This window comes from Danio rerio, chromosome 18 (genome assembly GCF_052040795.2).
Source record: "Danio rerio strain M-AB ecotype USA chromosome 18, GRCz13ab, whole genome shotgun sequence".
In the NCBI taxonomy this organism is placed as follows: domain Eukaryota; kingdom Metazoa; phylum Chordata; class Actinopteri; order Cypriniformes; family Danionidae; genus Danio; species Danio rerio.
Window position 1 is genome coordinate 52094906 of NC_141038.1, and position 26650 is coordinate 52121555.

The 26650-nt window shown below is 31.6% G+C and overlaps 1 protein-coding gene across 9 annotated transcripts in view; it reads right to left on the minus strand.

The window, feature by feature from the left end:
* The window catches only part of st3gal4 (ST3 beta-galactoside alpha-2,3-sialyltransferase 4), a 54313-nt gene that overhangs the window by 16271 nt on the left and 11392 nt on the right, over window positions 1-26650 (minus strand). For 4 of the 9 annotated variants that reach the window (XR_015514284.1, NM_001083029.2, XM_087291964.1 and 1 more), the window contains 6 exon segments: window positions 17047-17106; window positions 13517-13589; window positions 11995-12078; window positions 6322-6419; window positions 5975-6038; window positions 3931-4026 (listed from right to left, as the gene is read on the minus strand). Coding sequence is in view for 7 of the 9 variants with exons in the window: in NM_001083029.2 (NP_001076498.2) it covers window positions 3931-4026; window positions 5975-6038; window positions 6322-6419; window positions 11995-12078; window positions 13517-13589; window positions 17047-17068 (437 nt within the window). In the remaining 2 variants the exon portion in view is untranslated. 9 annotated transcript variants of the gene reach the window in all.

Here is a 26650-nt window from a genome sequence, read left to right on the forward strand (position 1 = left end):
CCCTCTTTTTCACAGATGAGATTAGCGAGACGCTGCTGTTCTGCTAATGGCGAGTCTGAAGCATCAGGATTTGTAACTCAACGCCAAATGCCAAGCGCCTCGACTCCCCCGCCGCGATTAACTTCTGCGAACACGGCGAGAGCACGGAAAACATGCGCAGAAATAAAATGCTCACTCCAAGCCTGTAAATCCGCTATAGAAATGAAGAAACGGTAGCCGAGCTGAGCTCTAATTGCAGTGAGCTTATTATAAGCCAATCAGAACGCTTACAATAAAAACAAGAATGTAAAACACGAGCCAAACTAATCGCTAAACGGAGACTAAACTGAGAAATAAAGATGGAAAACAAGAGACTGAGATGTTTATTAGAAACAGAGGGTGTAATGTAGCTTTACAAAACTCCTACATGATACTAAAAGCATTTTAAAAGTTGTTTGTTAGACCGTATTTGCAATGATGATGTTTTAATATCAAATAACACAATAGTATTGCAAATATATTACACTGAAGTACTTTACAAATACTTTAAAGAGGAGATATTATGCAAAAATCACTTCTATAAAGGGTTTAAACACAGTTGTGCGGCAAGAATGTGTGAATATAATCAGCTTATAATCGTAAACAGTAACTAATTCTGTTTTTATAATGACGCTTTAATAAAACAGTCTGCAGAAACACTTTGATTGACATTCTCCACTTTTACGTGTCATCAGAGGAGGAAATAAGCCACACCCACTAGTGACTATCTCTCCCTCATTAGCATAGAAGTTTAGTCTTGTTTTTGAATCTGCCACTATGCTGACACACAGGCCTTTGTAGCTCCGCCCTCTTTTTGAAAAGAGCAGTCTAATTTAAATTTAAAGCGACAGTAACCAAGACGGCACAATTAGGATCAAAGTCTGAAAGGATCAGTTTTAGAGAGTTATACAACATTTAGGTGTGGTCAAATCTGCTTCTCTCTCTCTTTCAAGTTCAAAGCAAACTTGAATGTCATTTTTGATATGCATAAAATATATGTCATTTATTACCATCATAAAATTAATAAAATATACAGCAAATGAGAAATAAATTACAGAAAAATGGAAATAAACAGACAATATCTCTGGAAATTATCCCAATTGGCCAAACTAATCGAAATCACAAGCCAAACTAATCGCTAAACGGAGACTAAACAGAGAAATAGAGATGGAAAACAAGAGACTGAGATGTTTATTAGAAACAGAGGGTGTAATGTAGCTTTACAAAACTCCTACATGATACTAAAAGCATTTTAAAAGTTGTTTGTTAGACCATATTTGCAATGATGATGTTTTAATATCAAATAACAAAATAGTATTGCAAATATATTATACTGAAGTACTTTACAAGTGCTTTAAAGAGGAGATATTATGCAAAAATCACTTCTATAAGGGGTTTAAACACAGTTGTGCGGCAAGAGTGTGTGAATATAATCAGCTTATAATCGTAAACAGTAACTAATTCTATGTTTTTATAATGACGCTTGATAAAAACAGTCTGCAGAAACACTTTGATTGACATTCTCCCCTTTTACGTGTCATCAGAGGAGGAAATAAGCCACACCCACTAGTGACTATCTCTCCCTCATTAGCATAGGAGTTTAGTCTTGTTTTTGAATCTGCCACTATGCTGACACACATGTCTTTGCAGCTCCGCCCTCTTTTTGAAAAGAGCAGTCTAATTTAAATTTAAAGCGACAGTAACCAAGACGGCAAAATTAGGATATAAGCCTGAATGGGTCAGTTTCAGAGAGTTATACAACATTATCTGTGTGGTCAAATCTGCTTCTCTCTCTCTTTCAAGTTCAAAGCAAACTTGAATGTCATTTTTGATATGCATAAAATATATGTCATTTATTACCATCATAAATTTAATAAAATATACAGCAACTGAGAAATAAATTACAGAAAAATGGAAATAAACAGACAATATCTCTGGAAATTATCACAATTGGCCAAACTAATCGAAATCACAAGCCAAACTAATCGCTAAACGGAGACTAAACAGAGAAATAGAGATGGAAAACAAGAGACTGAGATGTTTATTAGAAACAGAGGGTGTAATGTAGCTTTACAAAACTCCTACATGATACTTAAAGCATTTTAAAAGTTGTTAGTTAGACCGTATTTGCAATGATGAAATAACAACTAACACAATACTACTGCAAATATATTATACTGAAGTACTTTACAAGTGCTTTAAAGAGGAGATATTATGCAAAAATCACTTCTTTAAGGGGTTTAAACACAGTTGTGCGGCAAGAGTGTGTGAATATAATAAGCTCATAATCATAAATAGTAAATAATTCTATGTTTTTATAATGACGCTTGATAAAAACAGTCTGCAGAAACACTTTGATTGACATTCTCCCCTTGTACGTGTCATCAGAGGAAATAAGCCCCGCCCACTAGTGACTATCTCTCCCTCATTAGCATTGGAGTTTAGTCTTGTTTTTGAATCTGATACTATGCTGACACACAAGCATTTGTGACTCCGCCCTCTTTTAAAAAGAGCACAATTTCATTTGCATTTAAAGCGACAGTCACCAAATCAACACAATTAAGATCAAAGCCTAAAAGGGTCAGTTTCAGTGCTATTAAACATTATCTGTGTGGGTCTTTTTAGCTGAAACTTAACACATACATACTCTAGGGACATCAGAGACTTATTTTACAGCTTGTAAAAAAGGGGCATAATAGGTGCCTTTTAATATGTTAGTCAGAATATCAAAATAAGCATATTTCTTTAGATCTTGATTAAAAATTATTCCAATTTTAAATGCAGAGCTGTTTGATTCTGATTGGCTTATTTGTGCATTATAACTTATTTTGACGTGAATAAATAATATATATATATATATATATATATATATATATATATATATATATATATATATATATATATATATATTTAATGTATCAAAAACTTTAATTTCCAGCTAATCCAAATCTGTAGAATGATTTTACATGAGAAAAAAAAAATAGAACAAGTATAAATTAACAGATTTCTGTCATGAACACTCTCTGGATTTAGTATGGTAATGACTATGCATATGGCAAGGTTGGTGTATTTGGTCTTGGTGGAATAGATCTGCTACGCTGCAGCTGCTGCTGCTTTGATTGTTATGGCAGAGCAAGTACCGAGACCTACTTCTGCCAGTATATACACAGGCATGCCATCTGAGAATAACACACTGCTGCTGCAAACATGTGGCAGTTCTATAGACAGGTGGAGCTGGGGTGGAGGAGGGTCTCTGAAAACGCAGCTTAAACAGCATAGAATGACCCAGAGATTTTAAACTGATGGGGTAAGCAAAACAATAGTATTTTTCATTTTGGCATAAGATTATTTTGCTTACCCCATTGACAGATTATTTTAAAAACGGTTAATTTTGGCATATTATTTCTTAAAACAAGGCAATATGGCTTACTAGTGTAGAAAATGCTTCTTGATTTAAGGATTTTTAGGTATTTAAACTAGAAACAAGGCAAAAATCTAAGAAAATCATTTCTGCAGTGTGATTGTAATGTAATAACACACCTTTTTATGTAAAGCTGCTTTGAAGCAATAATTATTATGAAAGGAACTATACAAATAAACTTGAACTGAATGGAAAGTTATATAATAGATTTTTTTGATGGGGAAATCAAAATTGTCAAAACTGGGGAAATGGGGAAATCAAAACTGTGATTTTGATGTTCCCAAAAGCCCTTTGTTTTACGAAACATTGTGAACGCTTATAATGGTTAAGAGTTAACTCTGAAGGCTATAAACAGAGAGAAAACAAGAAATGGAGAGTTTTATTAGACACAGAGAATGCAATATAATTGTTCTTAACTCCTGAATGGTAAGTAAAAGCAGAAGGAGAACTGCTGAAAGGTCAAGCAGAGGTGGAGGAGTCTTTTTTTTTACCTGATCACCACGTCGTATTTGTTAATGATCTCCCCCAGAGAGCTGTTTTTTAAAGCAAAGCCGTTTCCAATGACTGCACACGTCCTGCAGTCCAAACTACAGACACACACAAAACACACACTTTGCTGGAATACTGCACTATACACAACAGGGCATCAGAAGAGAAGTTTGATTTTCTTTTTCAAAATAAAAATTAAAAAAGATAAGTGTCTAGCATGAGTTGTTTCAATTTTAAAGCCTTTTCTATTAGATGTGTTTTATTTTTATTATTTATTAGATTGCTTTTAAATGTAGTTAAGGATATTTTACAATTTGACTATTATTTTAGTACATTTCTAATTTAATAATAATAACTTATGTGTTTGGTTTTAGCTACACTCTTAGAAATAAAGGTATGACATCTGTCACTGGGGTGTTACCTTTTTAAAAGGTACACATTTGTACCCAAAGGGTCCATATTAATACCTTGAGGGTACATATTAGTACCTTAAAAGTACAAGTACAAGTGTACCTCTTAAATTTGTAGGTAGAAATATATGCTTTTAAAGTACCAATGTGGACCCTTTTAGTACAAATGTGTATCTTTTGAAAAGGTACCACCCCAGGTGACAGCTCACGTACCTTTATTTCTTAGAAACAAATGTGGTGCAGAAGCTACGTTACATCAGAAACCTAACAAAAATGTAACAATTAAAAACACATTCAACTATTTTAGATGGATTGTTGGTGATTGGATGGGTGTTGACCTGATTGTGTAGCTTCTGGTAGTAAACAGAATATCAAAGTCCACTAAAGGAGGTCTAGCATTTTCATATATGGCTCCTAAACCTTGGAATAGCCTTCCTAATAATGTCTGAGGCTCAGACACACTCTCTCAGTTCAAAACTAGATTATAGACCTATATTTTTTGTAAAGCATTTACACAATACATCATATACTGTAACTGTAGGTTATGGGAAAGTGCTCACAACACATACACTACCTGATAGAAGTATTGTCGCCTATCCAAGTTTTAAAAGCAACAAGAAGTAATAACTTGATCTCTTCACTTATCACTTATTAATAAAGTCATCTGAAATGCCAAAGAAAGCGAGAGTTCATCCCAGAGTTCATCAAGATTCTTTGGATTCATATTCAACGCTTTCTCCTTCATTTTACCCCAGACATGCTCAATAATGTTCATGTCTGGTGACTGGGCTGGCCAATCCTGGAGCAGCTTGACCTTCTTTGCTTTCAGGAGCTTTGATGTGGAGGCTGAAGTATGAGAAGGAGCGCTATCCTGCTGGAGAATTCCCCCTCTCCTGTGGTTTGTAATGTAACGGGCAGCACAAATGTCTTGATACCTCAGGCTGTTGATGTTGATCATCCGCTCAGCTGATCTCTCGCACGCCCCCATACTGAAAGGAACCCCAAACCATGATTTTTCCTTCACCAAACTTGACTGATTCCTGTGAGAATCTTGGCTCCATGTGGGTTCCAGTAGGATGCAGATCAACAGATGATTCATCTCCATCCTAGAAGTCAAGTTATTATTCGTTGCTCTTACAACTAGGATCGACGACAAGACTTTAGTCAGGTAGTGTACATTTAATACACAAATACACTAAATTAATCATGTACACATAGACATCAACTATATACTCTATAACTTCAGGTTAACTATGCTTATATATAATAACTTTAATTAACTAGTAACTAATTACCAATAGCTTTTCACAGTTAAAGTTATTATGAACTAATAAAGTTATGGTAACTAATAACCTTCACTTTTTTATTGTGATCCGATAATGTGCAATTTTTGAAACAATAACTATTGTGAATAGTATACAAGTGAGAAAGAAAAGAGTAGCTTAAGAAAGATTGAGACCTGTTTAAAGTAATTTAAGACTTACAACACTACATTTCAGCACTTTTAAGGCTGTTTTTAAGTTTCTTTTCAATGCAATTTTTAAAGTTTAAGACATATTAAGACCTCACAGACAACCGGGGGAACTGAAAATGAGTGAATCACACTCGAGTTTAGACACTTTAGACACTACTTTACCTCTCGATGTTCGCTGGCATCGTGAAGCTGGAAATCGCCGCCAAGACCTTCAGAAGCAGCAGCTCTACAATAAAACAAGACCATTTTAAAACAAAATGCTCCATTATGAATGCATCAGCATCAAAGCATTGCATTAAAACTTATGCACAGTAAATCCCTCAGGCTTTTCTGCAGTGAAAGCATAAACAACACACAAGTGCCTTTATATTGGCTTGACTGAGAGGTTTCAGGGTCACGTGAGGTCACAGCAACAATGTGATCAAGTGTTCAAGGCAGATTAAACACAAGCGTAATGATTGAGCATTGTATTAATGGAGGGTTATAAGAGCAACAGGAGCTGTACACACCGCTGCCTTTAATACCGTAGGGCAGAGCTTCAGCCGACAGATGATCCTTCCAGAAGAAATCCTCCAGCTTCAGGAAGAGCTCAGGCTTTCGGCTCATGCTGGAACGACCAAACAAAAGCAGAGGCTCACAATACAAACACGAATGATCCCGTAATAATCAGTATATACTGTGCACTATATATAAATATACAGTGCAAAGGTCCACAGCACTATGCCAGCTTTGTTGGCCTAAGACTTTTGGACAACATATAACCAATCAGTCTCTTTATTAAAAACAAACAGAAAGATAAAGTCTAACTGTTTTGTTTTTAATTGTCTGAAATAATGTGCTGTGTAATATCAGGATTCTTTTAGCCCTTTACAGAGATCTTCTTTAGGTTTAGAGTGTCCTATCTTTCTTTTTCTGTCTCTATAATATTGGGATCTGGACACTGTGGAGGCCATTCCATGCCTGTTTGTGTTTCATCAGCTGTTTTCTTTCTCCAAATAGGATTTTATTGCAATTAGCGGATAATTATCATGCTGAAAATTGAAACTTCTTGAAGCTAATGCTTTCGGCTCGTGCTGGAATGACCAAACAAAAGCAGAGACTAAAAAACACTAATAATCACTCTCAGTATATACTGTCTAACCGTTTCCAGAGATCTTCTTTAGGTTTAGAGTGTCATATCTTTTTATTTCTGTCTCTATAATATTGTGATCTGGACATTGTGGAGGCCATTCCATGCCTGTCTGTGTTTCATCAGCTGTTTTCTTTCTCCAAAAAGGATTTCACTGCAATTAGCAGATCATTATCATGCTGAAAATAAAAACTATTATCACTGAAGTCTACTCAAGAAATAATGGCATAATGGATTAAAACCTATATGTACTTTTCAACATTCACAATTCCATCAATTGTATTAATAATATAATATAACAATATATTATTATTTTTAATATATTCCAAAGGCTGTCTAATAGAGAAAGGTGCTTGTAACACTTTTATTACAACATTTGGGAGGTTGGTATATCTAAACCATTCCTTTTGTGTTGAATTGGTCATAACAATACCTTTAAACAATACAAAATATTTACAAAAGTCACCATGACACTCTATGCACCAAAGAATAGAGCCATCATAACGAGATGACAAAAAAAAATCCAATACAACTAGGCCTATTTTACTGCAACGTCATGCTATCATGTTTCTTCACAAAATTCAAAGGAAAGCCAGAAGGCACTGGAAAAAACCAGTGTTGAAGTTCTCAGGAATTAAACTGACACTCTACCAGAGAGATGAGCTGCTGGAATGCTGCAAACACTGGACATATCATATATTACAAGTGCATTGAAAACAGTATGACTGACTTAATATGATATCTTTTCAGCTTTAAGCAAACGTCTACGTGTTTTATGAACATTATGAAATGAAATCTTGTGAGTATGCAGGGCTTGACATTAACTATTTTAATCACCAGCCACTGTGGCTAGTAGATTTCCAACCTTAATAGCCACTCGCCATTTTCACTAGCCAAACTTTTGTTGTTAGGAGAATATATATTTATATATAAAACGCTAAAATGACTCAACTTAGATTTTGTGTTATGTCCACACGCCTCCTCGTTCATTTCGCTTATTGCTGCGTATGAGCTTGCTCAATGTGCATGAGCAAATGGGCTTTCGCATTGCAATTAGTTTATTTCACATGACTTTTCAAAAGTTAAAGATTTAGCAATTTTATCTCTGACCACAGCAAAAATAAATAAATGATTATTTCTTAGCCACAAATTTTAAATAATGTGTCAAAACAAGCTAAAAAATAGCTGTATACATACACTTTTTAATTCAACAGAAGCTGTATACGTACACTTTTTAATTCAACAGAAGCTGTATACATGCACTTTTTAATTCAACAGAAGCTGTATACATACACTTTTTAATTTAACAAATCTTTTCTTTGAAAAAATTGACATTTAAAAAAAGAATAATTGTAAAGTATCTAAAATATGCAGAGACACGACAAGTTAACATCACCAGTTAACTACACGTAAATTGAGCGTTAACCTCATTTAAAAGCAATGCTGTTGTAAAAATTTCGGCTGGAATAAAAGAAGTTATTAATTTTTTAAAAAACATTTTAAGGTCAAACTTATTAGTCTCTTTAAGCTATATATTTATTTGATAGTCTACAGAACAAACCAGCATTACACAATAAATTGTCTAATTACTCTGACCTGCCTAGTTAACCTAATTAACCTAGTTACGCCTTTAAATGTCACTTTAAGCTGTATGAAAGTGTCCTGAAAAATTCTTCATTCATTCATTTTCTTGTTGGCTTAGTCCCTTTATTAATCCGGGGTCGCCACAGCGGAGTGAACCACCAACTTATCCAGCAAGTTTTTACGCAGCAGATGCCCTTCCAGCCGCAACCCATCTCTGGGAAAGTTTTGAAGAATATCTAGTCTAATATTATTTACTGTCATCATGGCAAAGAGAAAATAAATCAGTGATTAGAGATGAGTTATTAACACTATTATGATTACAAATGCGCTGAAAAAAATCTGCTCTCCGTCAAGAAGAAATTGGGGAAAAAATAAACAGGGGGGGCCAATAATTCTGACTTCAACTATATATATATATATATATAATTTTTTGAAAGCAGAAGGACAGTGGGTGCACGATCATCACTTTTTGTCTAGTCTGTTTCAAAGAAAACCAATCGCACCAGTTGCGTTTCCTCTATGGGCACGGTTGCTTCACTCCAGTAAAAGTGAGCATGCAAGCCTTTTAATAGTCGCGTGTATCAAATCTTCTGTGCACCTGACTGATCATACTCTCATTAGGTATTCACATGCTTTCTTTTGCTTGGCGAACACAATTAATTTAGCAAAGCAATGCTGCCTCTCAATTCTAAGATACTATTTGACGAATGTTGGGCCACTTTTATAGTCAAGTTTTAAATAAAACTACAATTTAAGAATGATTTTCAACCAGCCAAAGTGGCTAGTGAGAGCGTCCGTCTTACCTGCCACAGCTGAAATCTACCCGCATTTGGCGAGTTGGCGGGTGTTAATATTAAGCCCTGTGTGTGTGTGTGTGTATTTAAAGTCAAAATTGTCAGCTCTCCTGTGACATTTTAATTCCCTTTCAAATTTTTCTCAAGTGATGTTTAATGGAGAGAAGATTTTAAAGACATTTTTAAACACAATAGTTTTAACAACAAGGTTATTTTTTTGTTTGGCATGATGACAGTATTTAATATTTTACTAGTTATTTAGTAAGATACTAATATTCAGCTTAAAGTATAATTTAAAGGCTTAATTATGTTAAATACAACCCAAGCTCATTCTGAAAACGTAGTCCCGCGGACGTTTCTGGAGACTGTGATTTACGTGGCCGGAGGTACATGTGGGTGCATTTAATTTTTTCGAAGGAATGCTACGGGGCGGTGTGACGCCGCTACTCTTCGCACTCGCCGGCTGACAGCTCACCTCCATGTGGAGGGCCTTCCACGGCAACCAGTTTGTCCGGTTAGCTTGTTGTGTACATTGGCAGAGCAGAGACCCGGAGGGGAGCTGACCGCGACGACGGCGACGACGGGTTTAAGTAATCAGGTTAGACAAAAACAGAATCCAAAAAATAAAGTGAACAAGTCAACAACAGGGCGAGAATGTGATGAAATCCAAAAATGCGGTCAAAATCAGACGAGGGCTTTTCTTTTTCTGGACGTCTTTTGTAAATTGTTGCTCGGGTTTAGGGAAGAGAGCGGGCGGGCGGAGGGGTCAATCGGTAAAACCGGTTGGGTTTAGGGAAGGAGGAGGATGGTGGATCGGCCAATTGGCCGGCCGCCCAGTCAATCATTCAGTCAGTCGGACAGACGGTCGCTCGACAGCGGCCTCCGGCGGCTTTTCGCGAGAACATCGCGGGTGCAAACTGCACTCGCAAGAGGCGTTCAAGATGCAAAAAAAGTGCGCAAACAACGTATTTCGCGATCTCCAGAAACGTCCGCAGGACTACGTTTCCAGAATGAGCCTGGGTTGGTTAAATAGGGCGAGGCAGTGGCGCAGTGCTGTCGCCTCACAGCAAGAAGGTCACTGGGTCGCTAGTTCAAACCTCGGCTCAGCTGGCGTTTCTGTGTGGAGTTTGCATGTTCTCCCTGCCTTCGCATGGGTTTCCTCCATCTGCTCCGGTTTCCCCCACAGTCCAAAGACATGCGGTGCAGGTGAATTGGGTAGGCTAAATTGTCCATAGTGTGTGTGTGTGTGGATGTTTCCCAGAGATGGGTTGCGGCTGGAAGGGCATCCGCTGCGTAAAAACTAGCTGGATAAGTTGGCGGTTCATTCCGCTGTGGCGACCCCGGATTAATAAAGGGACTAGGCCGACAAGAAAATGAATGTATGAATGGTTAAATAGGCAAGTCATTGGACAAGAGTGGTTTTAAAAAAAGGTCTTAATAGGATAATATTATTCAGCTAAACATTATATCATTTATTATAACTACTTTCATTCCAGCCAAGCTAAAAGAAATATCTTTGACTCAAATATTATATTTATGTGGATAGATCTGTCTCATGGCGATCAATAAATATCTTTCTCTTTTAAAGGTCTGCATAAGATCTGCCAGGAGTCCTAATGGACCAATAAATGAACAAGTAAATGCAATAGGTGGAACTGCAGATGGAGAGAGAGCAGCTGTATAAACTCTATAACAACACACAGATGATAAAACAGAGGAAAGACAAAAGTGGTGGCAGGTAAATCATTTATTCTTTTCAAATGCTCTGAAACTGTGAAAAGTAGGGACGTCTTTACAGTTTGTGGCCGTTAGTCATTTAGTAAATTATTAATGGCACTGTTATACTTATTTGTTAAACACCAGCTCCCTAGAATTTGTGATTCATGGTTGCTTTCCATTTATTTATGCTTTCGAATTGCACAATACGACCTTGATCTCACATTTAATGAAGTTACTTTTATTTATTTATTCATTCATTTCCTTTTCGGCTTAGTCCCTTTAATAATCTGGGGTCGCCACAGCGGAATGAACCGCCAACTTATCCAGCATGTTTTACGCAACAGATGCCCTTCCAGCTGCAACCCAACACTGGGAAACACCCACACACTCTTGCATTCACACTCATACACTACAGCCAATATAGCTTACTCAATTCACCAATAGCGCATGTGTTTGGACTGTGGGGGAAACCAGAGCACCCGGAGGAAACCCACGCGAACGCAGGAAGAACATGCAAACTCCACACAGAAATGCCAACTGACCCAGCCGGGGCTCGAACCAGGGAGCTTCTTGCTGTGAGGTAATCATGCTACCCACTGCACCACCATAATGCCCAGTTATTTATGTATTTATAACACTGTTGTGGCTGCAAAAATGTTTGCATATATCTATAAATACACAGTAAATCAATTAGTCTTTACAACATATGTCTTTAGTTGTAATGTATATTTCTGTAATTGTAACTTATTAAACTATGATAATTATGTTCTAACTTAATTTACCAAAATATTTTGGTTGCAACTGATTTCCACTGTATGTAAACAAAAACACATTGTACTTTTCATGTATGTTCTTCTAATAAATGAAGTCCTACAGCTCTGTAATCATGAAGGCAATGAGTTGATGAAGATAGAACTTTTCACTATTCAAGCTTACTAAAGCAGAATTAAACTTACTTTAGGTTCAGATTCTCCCACTTCTTCTGCAGCCGGTAGTTTGGACACAGAGCAAGTGTGGGATGAGGAGACTTTCCTCCAGAGCTAGGGTAAAAACAGTAGTTTATAAAGCATGCATACACACATTTCAGCTTCTGCATAAAATACAAATAGAGATGGATGATTTGCAATATATCAATAAAAAATGTACCCGTAGAAAAATGTTGTCTTCTTGCAATAATAATCATAAAAAACTACAATGGGATTAATATAAGGATACTATGTAATATTTAAAATAAATATTTATAAAATAGTATAACATATTAAATTGTAAAATGAAATTGGAAATATATTCTTTATTTTTTCTCTCAGTGGATACATATGAATTAAAAAAATTATAAGAAATAAATAAGAAATAGGAACAATATACATTTTGTTTTCTCCCAGTAGAAACATATGAATTAAAAATGAATTAATTAATTAATAAGTAGAAATAAAAATAGAAAAAATATACATTTTTATCCCTCAATGAATACATATAAATAAAAAATAAATATCTAAATAAAAAATTATAGATATAATAATAATAATAATAATAATAATAATAATAATAATAATAATAATAATAATAATAATAATAATAAACAAAAATAGGAAAAATCTACTTTTTGTCTCTGATAATATGAACTAAAAATAAATTATAATAATACTAATAATAATTATACTAATAATAAATAATAATAAGAATACTACTTCTACTACTACTACTACTTATGATAATAATAATAATTAAAAAAATATAATAATAATAATAAACAAAAAATTGGAAAAAATATACCCTTTTGTCCCTCAATGAATACTTATAAATAAAAATATATTATAATAATAATAAAAATAAATAAAAATAGGAAAAATCTACTTTTTGTCTCTGATTATATGAACTAAAAATAATAATAATAATAATAATAATAATAATAATAAAAATAATAATAATAACAATACTACTACTATTACTAATAATAAAAATAATAATAATAATAATAATAAAAATAATAATAATAACAATACTACTACTATTACTAATAATAAAAATAATAATAATAATAATAATAATAAACAAAAAATGTGAAAAATATACCTTTTTGTTCTTCCATGGATACATATAAAGTAAAAATAAATAAATTATTATTAATAAATAAATAAATAAATAAATAAATAAATAAATAAATAAATTATATATATATATATATATATATATATATATATATATATATATATATATATATATATATATATATAAATATATATATATATATATATATATATATATATATATATATATATATATATATATATATATATATATATACTTTTTTAAATACTTTTTTTTTATATATACTTTTTTGTCTCTCAGTGGATGGGTCTGAATTATCACCAAAACAATAAATAACATAAAATATTGTTTAACAATTTTAACTCCATATGGCCCAGCCTTAAATTCGACCAATGAAAACATCATGGATGAAAGCATGCGTGTACTGACCTCTCAAAGTAGAACTGAGAGCAATAATAACAGATGAAGAAGAGCACAACCGGGAGGAGTCGTAAAAACCATGCTGGAAACAAAACACAGACAAAAATATTAAATCCACACGTCTGCTCAGTGGTAAACTTAGTGGTAAACAACCCAAATGAACATGGCGAGAATATAAAGCCATCAGTTATTCACCAGTTGGCCATTTACTTATTTCTTATTGATAGAGAGAATGCTGTATGGTTTAGTGCATGGGGGAGAACATGGATTGTGAAACTGCACAGACTGAGTTGTACTGTTTGGTTCTCTAAATGACTAAATGGAGAATTGTAGACACCAGCGCCTCGTGATTACAGTGTTTTCGGAGACTGTGAATGATATACAGTGCACTGAACTTACTTCACACAGTACACTAACTAAAGCTCATTTAGACACTATGGGCCCGATCATACACCCAGCAAAAGAAGCCGCAAGATGTGCTTGGTGCGATCTGCTGCTATTTTTAGACCAGCGCAACGGTAATTTTCACATTTTGCGCCACGTTGTTTAAATAGTAAATATATTTGCACCACTTTGTGGACTCAATGGTGTGCTGGTCTGCAAAGGAGCTGTGTTAAAGCCCATTGTTGGTGTGTTGCTATTTTGAGGAACTGAAATAGACTGGGCAATTGACCAGCTGAAAGCAGGTCTGAAGTCCAGCACAGAGCTGATGACTTACTGTTTAACTATCATGTGCAAGCATTGACATCTACTAAAACACACGATGGTGTTATACTTTGAGGCTATGTATAGACATGCAGATGTAGATGTCCCACCCTTCATGTTTCAGTTAAGATTACGTCAAACATGAAATAAAAAAAGCACATTTCAAAGCAGTTCACAGGAACTTTAAATACTTGTTGTGTTCAGTGTTTTGACAACATGAATCTTATCTCTCAGTGGAAATAAGACATCATTTACACCTCGTGTGGCTTCCTGACTAACATGAATCTTTTATATTAGGTTATGATCGTTGAGTGTGAAAGCTGTTGATGCTTTGGTCAGTTCAAGTGTGAGATTAAAAACACGTTATCCTAATGCAGAAATCAAGTGTCATGATGATAATTCCAAATGATGTTTAACAGAGCAAGGAGATTTTCACGGTATGTCTGATAATATTTTTTCTTCTGGAGAAGATCTTATTAGTTTTATTTCAACTAAAATAAAAGCAGTTTTAAATTTTTTAAAACCCATTTTAGGGACAAAAATCAACCAATATCAATCAATAAACTTAATTATTCACTTAAAATCCAATATAAAAATCTGCTCTGAATGAAAAACACTGCAGTTTGAGAAACATTCAGAAAAACACTTACATTTTTCGTAGATTGTTCATTTTGCTTTTTGTTTTTAAGGTTAATTAAATATATATAAATGACTTAAAATCACTTAATCTGATATAAAATGTACTTTAAATGAAAAGCACACCAGTTATTTCTGCTGTTTTGTCTTTAGTTCTGTCTTTCTTCGATACGATGGTATTAACATTTTTGTCCATGTCTGTCAGTAAAATATGTTTGTGTATAATAACAAGTGAAAGAACTGAAAAGTGTATTTTAATATTAAACTTTTCAGTGTAATACTATATTAATATAACAATCAAAACATTTAATCTGCCCAAGGAATACTTTAAATCACTTTCACTCAAAGGTGAAATACTGTTTTTATAGAGCAGGACTTCATTTAATTATTTAAGTTCAACATAAAATGGCAGAAAACAAATAGATGAAATAAAGTAAAAAAACATTAAAGCAAATTATAACACAGGTTAAAATCAATGACCATAATTATTGACTTTAAATACAACATTAGCATCTGCTCTGAAAGAAAAACACAGAAGTTTTAACTTTAAGAAAAACTAACACTTCATTTTTTTCGGGTTGTTTTTTTTTTTTTTTTTTTTTGCTTTGTTTTAGGGCAAATTGAAAATCAAAATGACTTAAAATCACTTAATCTGATGTAAAAATGTACACTGAATGAAAAACGCAGCAGTTATTTCAAGTAATTTCAGCACATTGTAGTCCTGTGTTTCTTCGTTCTGTAAAAAAGTGAAAGAACTGAAAAGTGTAATTTGATAATAAACTTTTAGTGTATTATTACAGTAATTTAACAATCTAAATAGGTGTGTTGCCTGAAGAAATTAAAATTGACTCCACTTAAACATAATATAATGATTTTTATGGAGCAGAAATTGATTTAATTCATTTAGTTCAACATAAAATGACTAGAAAATGGCTGGATTAAATGGCTAAAAGAAAGTAAAATAGCAAATTATAAAACAAGCTTAAATTAATAACCATAATTGTTCACTTTAAATCCAACATAAAAATCTGCTCTGAAAAAAAAAACGCTTATTTTTTCTGGGTTGTTTGTTTAGTTTAGTTTAGTTTAGTTTTTTGCTTTGTTTTAAGGCAAATTGAATGTAAAAATGACTTAAAATGACTTAATCTGATATAAAATCTAATTTCAATAAAAAACGCAGTAGTTATTTCAAGTGATTTCAGCATACTCTAGTTCTGTTTTCATTCTGTAAAATACGAAAAGTTTATTTTAATATTAAACGTTTTAGTGTAATGCTATAGTAATATAACAATTAAAATATGTATGCTGCCCAAGGAAAAATAAGATTGCCTCCAGTCAAAGGTGAAATACTGTTTTTATAGAGCGGGAATTCATTTAATTATTTAACTATTAATGCATTATTTAATTATTATAAGGCAAATTATAAAACAGGTTTTATGGTTTATATTAATAACCATAAATGTTCACTTAAAATCCATCATTAAAATCTGCTCTGCATGAAAAACACAGCAGTTTCAACTTTAAGAAAAATGAACACTTAATTTCTCAGGTTTTCTTGGCTTGTTTTTTTTATATTATTATTTTATTTATTTATTTTTTGTGTTGTTTTAAGGCAAATTGAAAATTAAAATCACTTAAAATCACTTAATTTGATATAAAATGTACTTTGAATATAAAAAAAAAACGCAGCAGTTATTTCAAGTAGTTTCAGCGTTCTGTCTGCTTTCATTCTGTAAAATATGAAAAGTGTATTTTAATATTAAACGTTTTAGTGTAATACTATAGTAATATAACATCAAAATATGTATGCTGCCCAAGGAAAAATAAGGTAAAATTATGTTTTTATAGAGCGGGAATTCATTTAATCATTTAACTATTAATGCATTATTTAATTATTATTATAAGGCAAATTATAAAACAGGTTAAAATTAATAACCATAATTGTTCACTTAAAATCCATCATTAAAATCTGCTCTGCATGGAAAACACAGCAGTTTCAACTTCATTTTGAGTTTTTTTTGCTTTGATTTAAGGCTAGTTGCATATAAAAATGTCTTAAAATCACTTAATCTGATATAAAAATAAAAATAAATTAAAAACAGCCGTTTCAAGCTATTTCAGAGCACTGTAGTTTTGTCTTATCAGTTTTCTCCATGTCTGTCTGTAAAATATATGCGCATATAATTATAAATACTCACTTTTGGTAGCTTTTAAGGTCATCTTCACTCAAGGCTTTGCAAACGGTCCATTCTGCTCTCCTGAGGAAACACAAAACCACACGCGGTGGAAAAACTCACTTTCAGCATCACTTTCACCCGGTAACAGCAAAACAAACAGCTAATGCTAAAGCTTTCACTAACATGTAAAGAAGCGTCTGCTAATCTGCTGTGTGTGTGTGTGTGTGTATGAAGCAGAGGATTCAGGATTAAATCAGATTATTGAGCTGCTGATGTTGTTTAGAGACGAGCGATGCTTCAATACTCTTTCCTGTTTCCTTTCTGAGACGTGTAACGGTCAGAGAAAAAACATACGGAAAGAGCTCATGCTGTATTTCAGTTTCAGTACTGACTCTTGGATATGTTTTAAATGCAAATATCAAAGTAAAAACATTCAAAGACATAATTAATGTTTAATTAGTATATATAGCTATAAAGACAGAACATTTAAATGTGAAATGTTTAATTATTCAATGAAGCTATAAAGACATAACAAATAAAATTAAAAAATACAAATTAAATAAAAAAAATAGGTGTCATGGTGAAGAAGGTCGTTGGTTCGAGCCTCGGGTGGATCAGTTGGCGTTTCTGTGTGGAGTTTGCATGTTCTTCCCGAGTTTGTGTGGGTTTTCTCTGGGTGCTTCCTACAGTCCAAACACATGTGGTACAGGTGAATTGGGTAGGCTTAAGGGTTGGGTAGGTTTGGGTTGTCTGTAGTGTAAGGGTGGGAATAAGTGTGTATGGATGTTTTCCGTGATGGGTTGCAGCTGATAGGACATCCGCTGCGTAAAGCATATGCTGGATAAGTTGGCAGTTCATTCTACTGTGGCGACCCCAGATTAATAAAGAGACTAAGCCAAAAATCAAAATTAATGAATGAATAAAAAAAAAACAATAATAATTTTATATAAAGCTATAAAGACTTAAAATTAAATAACATTTAATCACTTAAATTTAATTCAAAATAAAAAATGTTTATTAATTATTTACAGCGACAAAGACGTAAAGATAAAATAAAAAATTTTATTTAAAAATGTAAAAATAAATGATAATTTTTTCAAATAAAACATGTTTGATTATTATATACAGCTAAAGACATTAAAATATAATAAGTAATTAAAATTAAATTAAATTAATAATAATAATAAATATTATTATATACAGCTATGAAGACATAAAAATAAAATAAAATATTTAAATTAAATTAAATTGATTAATAACTTAATTTTAAAAATCTTTATTAATATATACAGCTATATAAACACGTACAAATAAAATGAAATGCAATTTTATTTAATTTACAAATTACTAAAAGATAATTAAAAAATGTATTTAAAATTAAATTAAATGAAAAATGTAATTATTATATCCAACTATAAAGACGTAAAAATAAGATAAAATAAACTATTTATTTATAAAGATTTAACTAAATTAAGAATAAAAAAATGCTTATTTATTTTTTAAACTATAAAGACGTAAAAATTAAATTAAATTAAATTAAATTAAATTAAATTAAATTAAATTTTTTTAAAGTTTGGATGGTTGTCTTAAATATTTAAAAACAGCTACAACAAAATCCACATACGGTCATTCAGTGATGCATGACCACACTTTCCTGTTATGTTTCAGAGACGTACTGTATAACGGTCGAATAATAAAAATTCAAAACCATACGGAAAAAGTTTGAGCTGTATTTCAGTTTCAGTACTGATGTTAGAAGAACTGAGTATCGTTTTTGACTATTTTTAAATAGTTTATGCAAATAAACTAATCCAAATAAAAACATGCCATGAAATGATTAATGCTGTAAGTTTTATATGCAGATACAAAAACATAAATACTGCTTGAAAAGAAATGCGTTATTTAGCTTGAAAGTTGTTATAAAATTTTCATTGAAAATTAGTATTGCCAAGTAGCCCCTTATTAATTAATTTTTAATACATTTTAATATTATGTGCTTTAATATTAATGTGTTTAATAATTACATTCATTATTTACTTATTTTTATTATTTATAAATGTATGTCTAAGGGTCAAATAAAAAAAACAGTCAAACCCAATCAAAATAATATATATATTTTTTTAATTACCAATAGTTATCTTAAAACAATCTATAATTTTTTTAAGTGTAAATGATCACATATTTTTTATATGTTTCATAAGCACAATTCAGAATGAGCTTTTAAATGTGACTGTTTCTTTCAAAAACACCCTAAAATGTGAAACAGAGCTCCTAAAATGACATGCATAAATGAATAAATAAATAAATAAATGTAATTTAATTTAAGAACTAATATTATTTTCATTACCCCATTATTAAAAGCAAAAACTCTCAAGTTTTAATACATTTTTTAAAAGATTTTCATTTAAAACTGTTGTCATTTTTAATGCAGCCAACAAGGTAGTTTATTTAAAATAACCAGAAAAAGAATTAAGATTTTTTTTTGTATGGCTGTAAGTTTATACTTCACTAACTTTACTTTGAAAATAATAGTTCAAATGCATGTATTATGATGTATTATGACAGAAAGTGTTGCTCAAAGTCTCATTTCCTTGGAAATTCAACAACTAGCTCATCATATTGTAAACAAACCGACATAAAAGTATATCAATAAAAATATAAGACAATTCTCCAGAACACTTTAAGCGTTATTATAGAGAATAAAACATGACACTATACACTATAACCCATTTATTATATTTGTACAGTCATGGGTTATTAAACTAATGGTTGTGCAAAAGTCTGAATTGTTAAAAAACTTCATGCTCAAATTACATAAAATAAAATAAAATAAAATAAAATAAAATAAAATAAAATAAAATAAAATAAAATAAATAAATAAAAATAAAATAAAAAAATAAAAATAAAATTAAAAATTAAAAATTAAATTAAATTAAATTAAAGACAAATGGGTGTGTGTGCAGATTTGGTAGTGTATAGGTGTTTTCCAGTACTAGGTTGCAGCTGAAACGGCATCAGCAGTGTATAACAAATGCTGGATAAGTTGGCGGTTCATTCTGCTGTGGCGACCTCAGTTTAATAAAGGGACTAAGCCGTAGGAAAATGAATGAATGAAAATAAATTAAAATTAAATAATAAATTATGTAAAATGAGTTAAATGAACTTAAATAAAATTAAATAAATAAATAATCAAATGATAAAACAAAAAATACAATAAATAAAATAACATAAAATAAATGAATAATAATAAATAAACTCCTTAAAAAGAGAGCGGCTCGAAAACGGTTTACTGTCAATTTCACACTTTTTATGTACTTTTGGCCTCTGGCGATGCATTTGATGGTCTGTGAAAGATGGTTTCTGTGTTTTTGTGGAAAATATTTGTAAAGTTACAAACTGAAAATAACTTGTTTTGTTTAGTGCAACAGTGCGAATAAGTGTGAAACTAAGTGCAAAACGTTTTCAAGCTAAAATGTTTAACACAACCAAACAGCGGAATTAACCCCCAACTTATCCATCACTGAAAAAAGTGTTGCATGCAGAACTGTCGCAAACAATTTATTTGTGTTGATTTTAAACAATCAAATTAAATTAAATAATATTCAACTTAATTTGTTTGTTTAAATTTAACACAATTAAATTGCTTACAACCACTTAACATACAAAAATTGAGTAAATCCAAGGAATCATCTCTGATTAATTTTTTTCAGTGAGCAGTGTATGTTTCAGTGTATGCAGTGTATGCCCTTCCAGCTGAAACCCATCACTGGGAAACATCCATACACACTCATTCACAAATATACACTACAGATAATTAAGCTTACCCAATTAACCTGTACCACATGTCTTTAGACTGTGGAGGAAACTAGGGCACCCGGAGGAAACCCACGCCAACACGAGGAGAACATGCAAACTCTAAGCGACCTTCTTGCTGTGAGGCGAACGTGCTACCCACTGAACCACTGTGCAGCCCTATATTGTTTTATATTTATTTTTTATGATACTATTTTTTAAAAAGATTATTTTATTTATTTTATATGTTTTATTTTATTAAATTATATTATTTTAAATTTTATTTAAAGTTATATTAATGACATTATATTAATTAAATTAGATTATACCTAAACTTAGACGTTATTATTTTATTTACATATTATTTTATTTTAATTATAATATTTAATTATATATTTATTATATATATAATATATTATATATTATATATAATAATATTATATATTATATATAATATATATATATATATATATATATATATATATATATATATATATATATATATATATATATATATTGTTATATATATATTTATAATTATATATTTAATTATAATATCATATTATAATATATTATTCACACATGTTGTTAAATATCATGTCATATTAATTTTTCTTTGCACAATACACACTTAAAAAAATTATATATATACATTAAACCCTAACTAACCCTAACTAAACCCAAGCACAATATAAGTATGCAAGTGTGTGTTTCAGATCCAGCAGCAACCTTCACATTCAATTCAATACGCTTCTTATAAAACTTCAAGGCCAAGAGCGCAGCTAAAAAACTCATGAAAGGTTAAGTGCTTTGTTGATCAATAAAAAGTTAAAGCAGCACACAATAAAGGGATGGTATGTTTGCATTTTATCACATCTTGTTTGCATTTGCAGCGTCTTTGCGTTTGCCATCTGTTTATTGAATTGGTGGAATATACACATATTATTGCTGTTTTGAATTTTATAATTCATAATTTTCATATTATTACAATTATTGCAATGTTAGATCTGGATTATAGTTGACCAGGAGATACAGAACTGTATTTAATTAATGTATATAAATACAGAGTTTATACGATTTATGCAACAAAAAAAGTTTTCTTTGATTTTAGTCCAAATATCAACATTTTAAAGCAACAAGATTATTTAACTTACCCCACTTATTTTAGGGGAAAACTCTTACTCTATTTCATCTGAGTTTTAAAACAAAACCATATTTTTATTTGATCTAAGAATCTTTTTTAGATTTTTGGTCTAGAAACGAGAAAAAGCAAAGTAAGAAAAGCATTTTTTTGCACTGTGATTATTCAAATGTTTTACCTGAAAACTATTAAAACCATCAAAATGCTATTCAATTATCTGTTAGGCTGTTTACATCACAATATTTATTGCAGAAAAATTAAATATTGCAATGTCAGTCTTTTCCAATATCGTGCCGGCCTAATATATATATATAAAATATTTTATCAACACATTTTTAAACATAATAGTTTTAATAGTTTAATACATTTAACTTCTAACTAATTTATTTTCTCTTTGTCATGATGACAGCACATAATATCAGACTATATATTCTTCAAGACATTAGTAATCAGCTTAAAGTGACATTTAAAGGCTTAAATAGGGTAAAGTTAAGGTAATTAGGCAAGTCACTGCATAACAGTGGTTGTTCTATAAATGATCCAAAACTAATATTGCTTAAGGGGGCTAATAATATTGCCCTTAACATGGGTTTAAAAAATTAAAAACTGCTTATATTCTAGCCCAAATAAAACAAAGAAGACTTTCTCCAGAAGACAGAGTAGGAAATACTGTGAAACTTCCTGAATTTGTTCAACATCATTTGGGAAATATTCCCAAAGAAAACAAATTTGCAGGAGGGCGAATTATTCTGACTTAAACCGTGTATATATATCATTTCATTTCCTTCTCTGTCATGCATGCCCCCATTGGGATGCTATGTCCTTGGCAACTACAGTAAATCCTTAATATCTGAAAGCAGGATTACTGATTATTACTTCTGTTTTGTACATAATTCCCTGCTGTTTCTCATATTTTCTCTTTAGGTGCTGCCGAAGGTTTGGAGGACAGCTCTCTTTGTCAAAGGTCAGAGTGAAGTGTATCACATTTGCATTGTTTGACCTATTTTTTCTTTATCTGTTAATTTAATTAATTATTGATGAACTCAGGTGTTCTCTAACAGTTCAATGGCTTCTTTAGTATGTAAGTTCTATTTTTATATATACAGTTGAAGTCAGAATTATTAGCCCCCCTGCTTATTTTTTTACCCAATTTCTGTTTAACGGAGAGAAGATTTCTTCAACACATTTCTAAACATTATAGTTTTAATAACTCATCTCTAATAACTGATTTATTTTATCTTTGTCATGATGACAGTAAATAATATTAGACTAGATATTCTTCAAGACACTTCTATACAGCTTAAAGTGACATTTAAAGGCGTAACTAGGGTAATTAGGTTAACTAGGCAGATTAGGGTAATTAGGCAAGTTATTGTATAATGATGGTGTGTTCTGTAGATTACCGAAAAATATATAGCTTCAAAAGGCTAATAATTTTGTTGTTAAAACCGATTTTAAAAAAATTAAAACTGCTTTAATTCTAGCCGAAATAAAACAAATAAGACTTTCTCCAGAAGAAAAAATATTATCAGACATCCTGTGAACATTTCCTTGCTCTGTTAAACATCATTTGGGAAATATTTAAAAATTTAAATAACAATAGAAAGGGGGGATAATAATTCTGACTTCAAATAGGTAGATTTCAGCTTTGGCGGGTTAGACAGTCACTCGCACTAGCCACTTTGGCTGGTTAAAAAAAAAATTAATTGTGGTTTCCTTTAAAGCAGGGTTCGACAATAAGGATGACCCTAATATGCTTGCAAATGTCCTATTAGAATCAAGAAACAGCACAACTAACAAAAATTACTGTTCGCACAAGTGAAGCAGGTGAATACTGAATGAGAGGATGATTACTCGCGCTAACAGCTGATGTGATGCGCGCAACTGTTTAAATTATGCGCGCTCCCGTTTCCTTGCGTGAAGCAACAATGCCTGGAGGGCAACTGCATCGGTTCTCTTTCAAAAAAAAAGTCAAAATGCTATACTAATGCACCCACAGTCCTGCTGCTTTCAAGAGCTCCAAATTTGTCTTTTTGTAAGCAGCAGCATTTGAAAATTGCTTTGAAATTGACCTTAAACGTATGCGTGTGATTATCCTTTTATTATCACACACATAATATATGTTTTCCACCTGCTTTCTTTTGCTCAAGATTATTATTTTTTAACATGGTTTAATTATCTTTTTTTTTTTTAAATAATACAGCTTTAATACGGGGTCAACTCTTTAGTTATGTGTAGTTAACTGCAGATCTCAGCATGGACAGATTACTGTGCATCTTTTTGATACATGACAATATTTATTTTTTAAAAGTAAATTGTTTTTCTTTGTTTTTTTAAATAATTTTTTTGTTAAATAAAAAAGTATTGCACACAGCTATATTTAGCTTGTTTTGACACATTTAAAATTTGTGGTTAGTAAATAATTATTGTTTGCAGTGGTCAGAGATAAATTTGGTAAATCCTTAATTTTGAGTTTTGAAAAGTCATGTGAAATAAAAAATAATTGCAATATGAAACTATGAAACCATCACCCATTTGCTCATACACGACGCACAACAAGTGAAATGAATGAGGAAGCATGTGGCTATAATACAAAATCTTAATCAAGTATTTTAGCAGGTCAAAGTCATATTTATGCATATAAAAATATTTTTATATGTATATTTATAGTTATATATATATATATATATATATATATATATATATATATATATATATATATATATATATATACTTATTATTTTTTAACACATTTATGCAGTAGTGCAGAGTTCTTAACATCATGAGTAAGTCTGCAGTCTTGAGGTATTATAAAGTTGATGACCACAACATTGCCATAACAAACTGTGAGATATTTAAACGTGTGATTGCAAGAGGCGGAAAGGAAAAAGCTACATTAAACACAACAAACCTTGATAAAGCAGCTCAAAAACAAACACCCGGCACATACAGCGAGTTTACCCAGGCAACCCAACTGAAGACGAGTCAGCTCACGCAGCAGAAGAGTTTGAAGAGGAGAGAAAAAATGCCCCGTGACAGGCACAGAGCATCACAGCCAAGATAGCACAAATGATCGCAATGAGTGACCTGCCATTCACCTTCGTAGAGAACCCTGAACTTCTTATGCTTATGAGCACGTAAGAATTTAGGTTATTACTTGATTGTTCAAGCTACCTCACAGAAGTGCTGTGTTTGTTAACAAAGTTGTTGAATGTTAAAATAAGGGGATTTAAATAAAAATAAGGAACATCCTAGATCTGTTTCTTCGCTCTTCTTTATTTATTTATTTATATTATTATTATTTTTTTATTATAGAAGTATCAGGTCAGAGTTCGGTATCGGTCGATACTCAAAATTTAAATGACTCGGATTCGAGAGCTAAAAAACCTGATCCAGACATCCCTAATTTTTTTACAGTATAGTCATGTGATTTTTGTCAACCTTTGTTTATGAACAAGTTACAGTGGACAACACTTGCCAGGATATAAAAAACTAAATAATAATAATAATAATAATAATAAATAAATAAATAAATAAATAAATAAATAAATAAATAAATCAATCAATCAATCAATCAATCAATCAATCAATAAATCAATAAATAAATAAATAAATAAATAAAAAATACACATTTGTTTTTACTAAATTTAAAAAAAAGTACAAAATATCACATAGACTGAAAAAAATATTCAAAGATGATTCCTTGAATTTACTCAATTTTTTACGTTAAGTGGTTGTAAACTATTTATTTGGGCTGAATTTAAACAAACAAATTAAGTTTAACATTATTAAATTTAATTTGATGTTTAAATTCAACACAAATAAATAGTTTGCAACAGTTCTGCACGCAACACTTTTTTCAGTGTACAGTGTAATACATACAGTGAAATACAAATACTTTATATACACTATAACTACATTGATATTTCAGAAATACAATATTTTATTTCTTCTTTGTTTTCCAGGCTGTGACGTGTGAATGCAAAGCTGTTCCAGTACGGGTTAATGTTGTGTGACTAAATTATTCTAAATGTGTGTGGAAACTTGATGTAATGTAACTGGGTTTAATGACCCAGAGCATCAGGATTCTTCTCAGAGTTCATTTAAAACCAACTCAAATTTGCAAAACTGAAGTTACAAAATATCTTCTTTTGTGTTCAACAGAAAATGAAAAAACTGTTGTGAGTGAGTAAACTGTCAGTACATTTTCATTTTTGGGCTGAACCAACCCTTTAATCTGATTTCCAAACACAGTGATGGTAGTTTTTCTGGCTGAGGTCAAAGCTGAAGTGGTTACTAGCCCAAAGGCTTTACCTCTGAACCACCAGCACTCTTTTTTCCTGTGTGTTCGCTCTGGGTTTGCCACACAGAGCAGTATTGTTTGAGGTTGTTTCGGGAGCGTGGCCTCACAGCCTTCAGCATGTGGAGCTCATTAAAAGCACCTTGAATGCAGCTCTGTGTAAAAGCGTGAGGAACAGGGTGAAAGACCTGAGCGATCCACAAAGGTGATAGAGGTTATGGGTAATTACACAATTTTGGAGATGGGATTGATGTTAAAGCCTGTGTTTAATTTAGCTGGGTGCGTGGGAGAGGTTATTAAAGATGACTCTATAAACATCAGGTTAAATTTTCACTTTCGTCGATTCTTGGTTGTGTTTAAAGGGATAGTTCACTCAAAAAATAAACATTTTC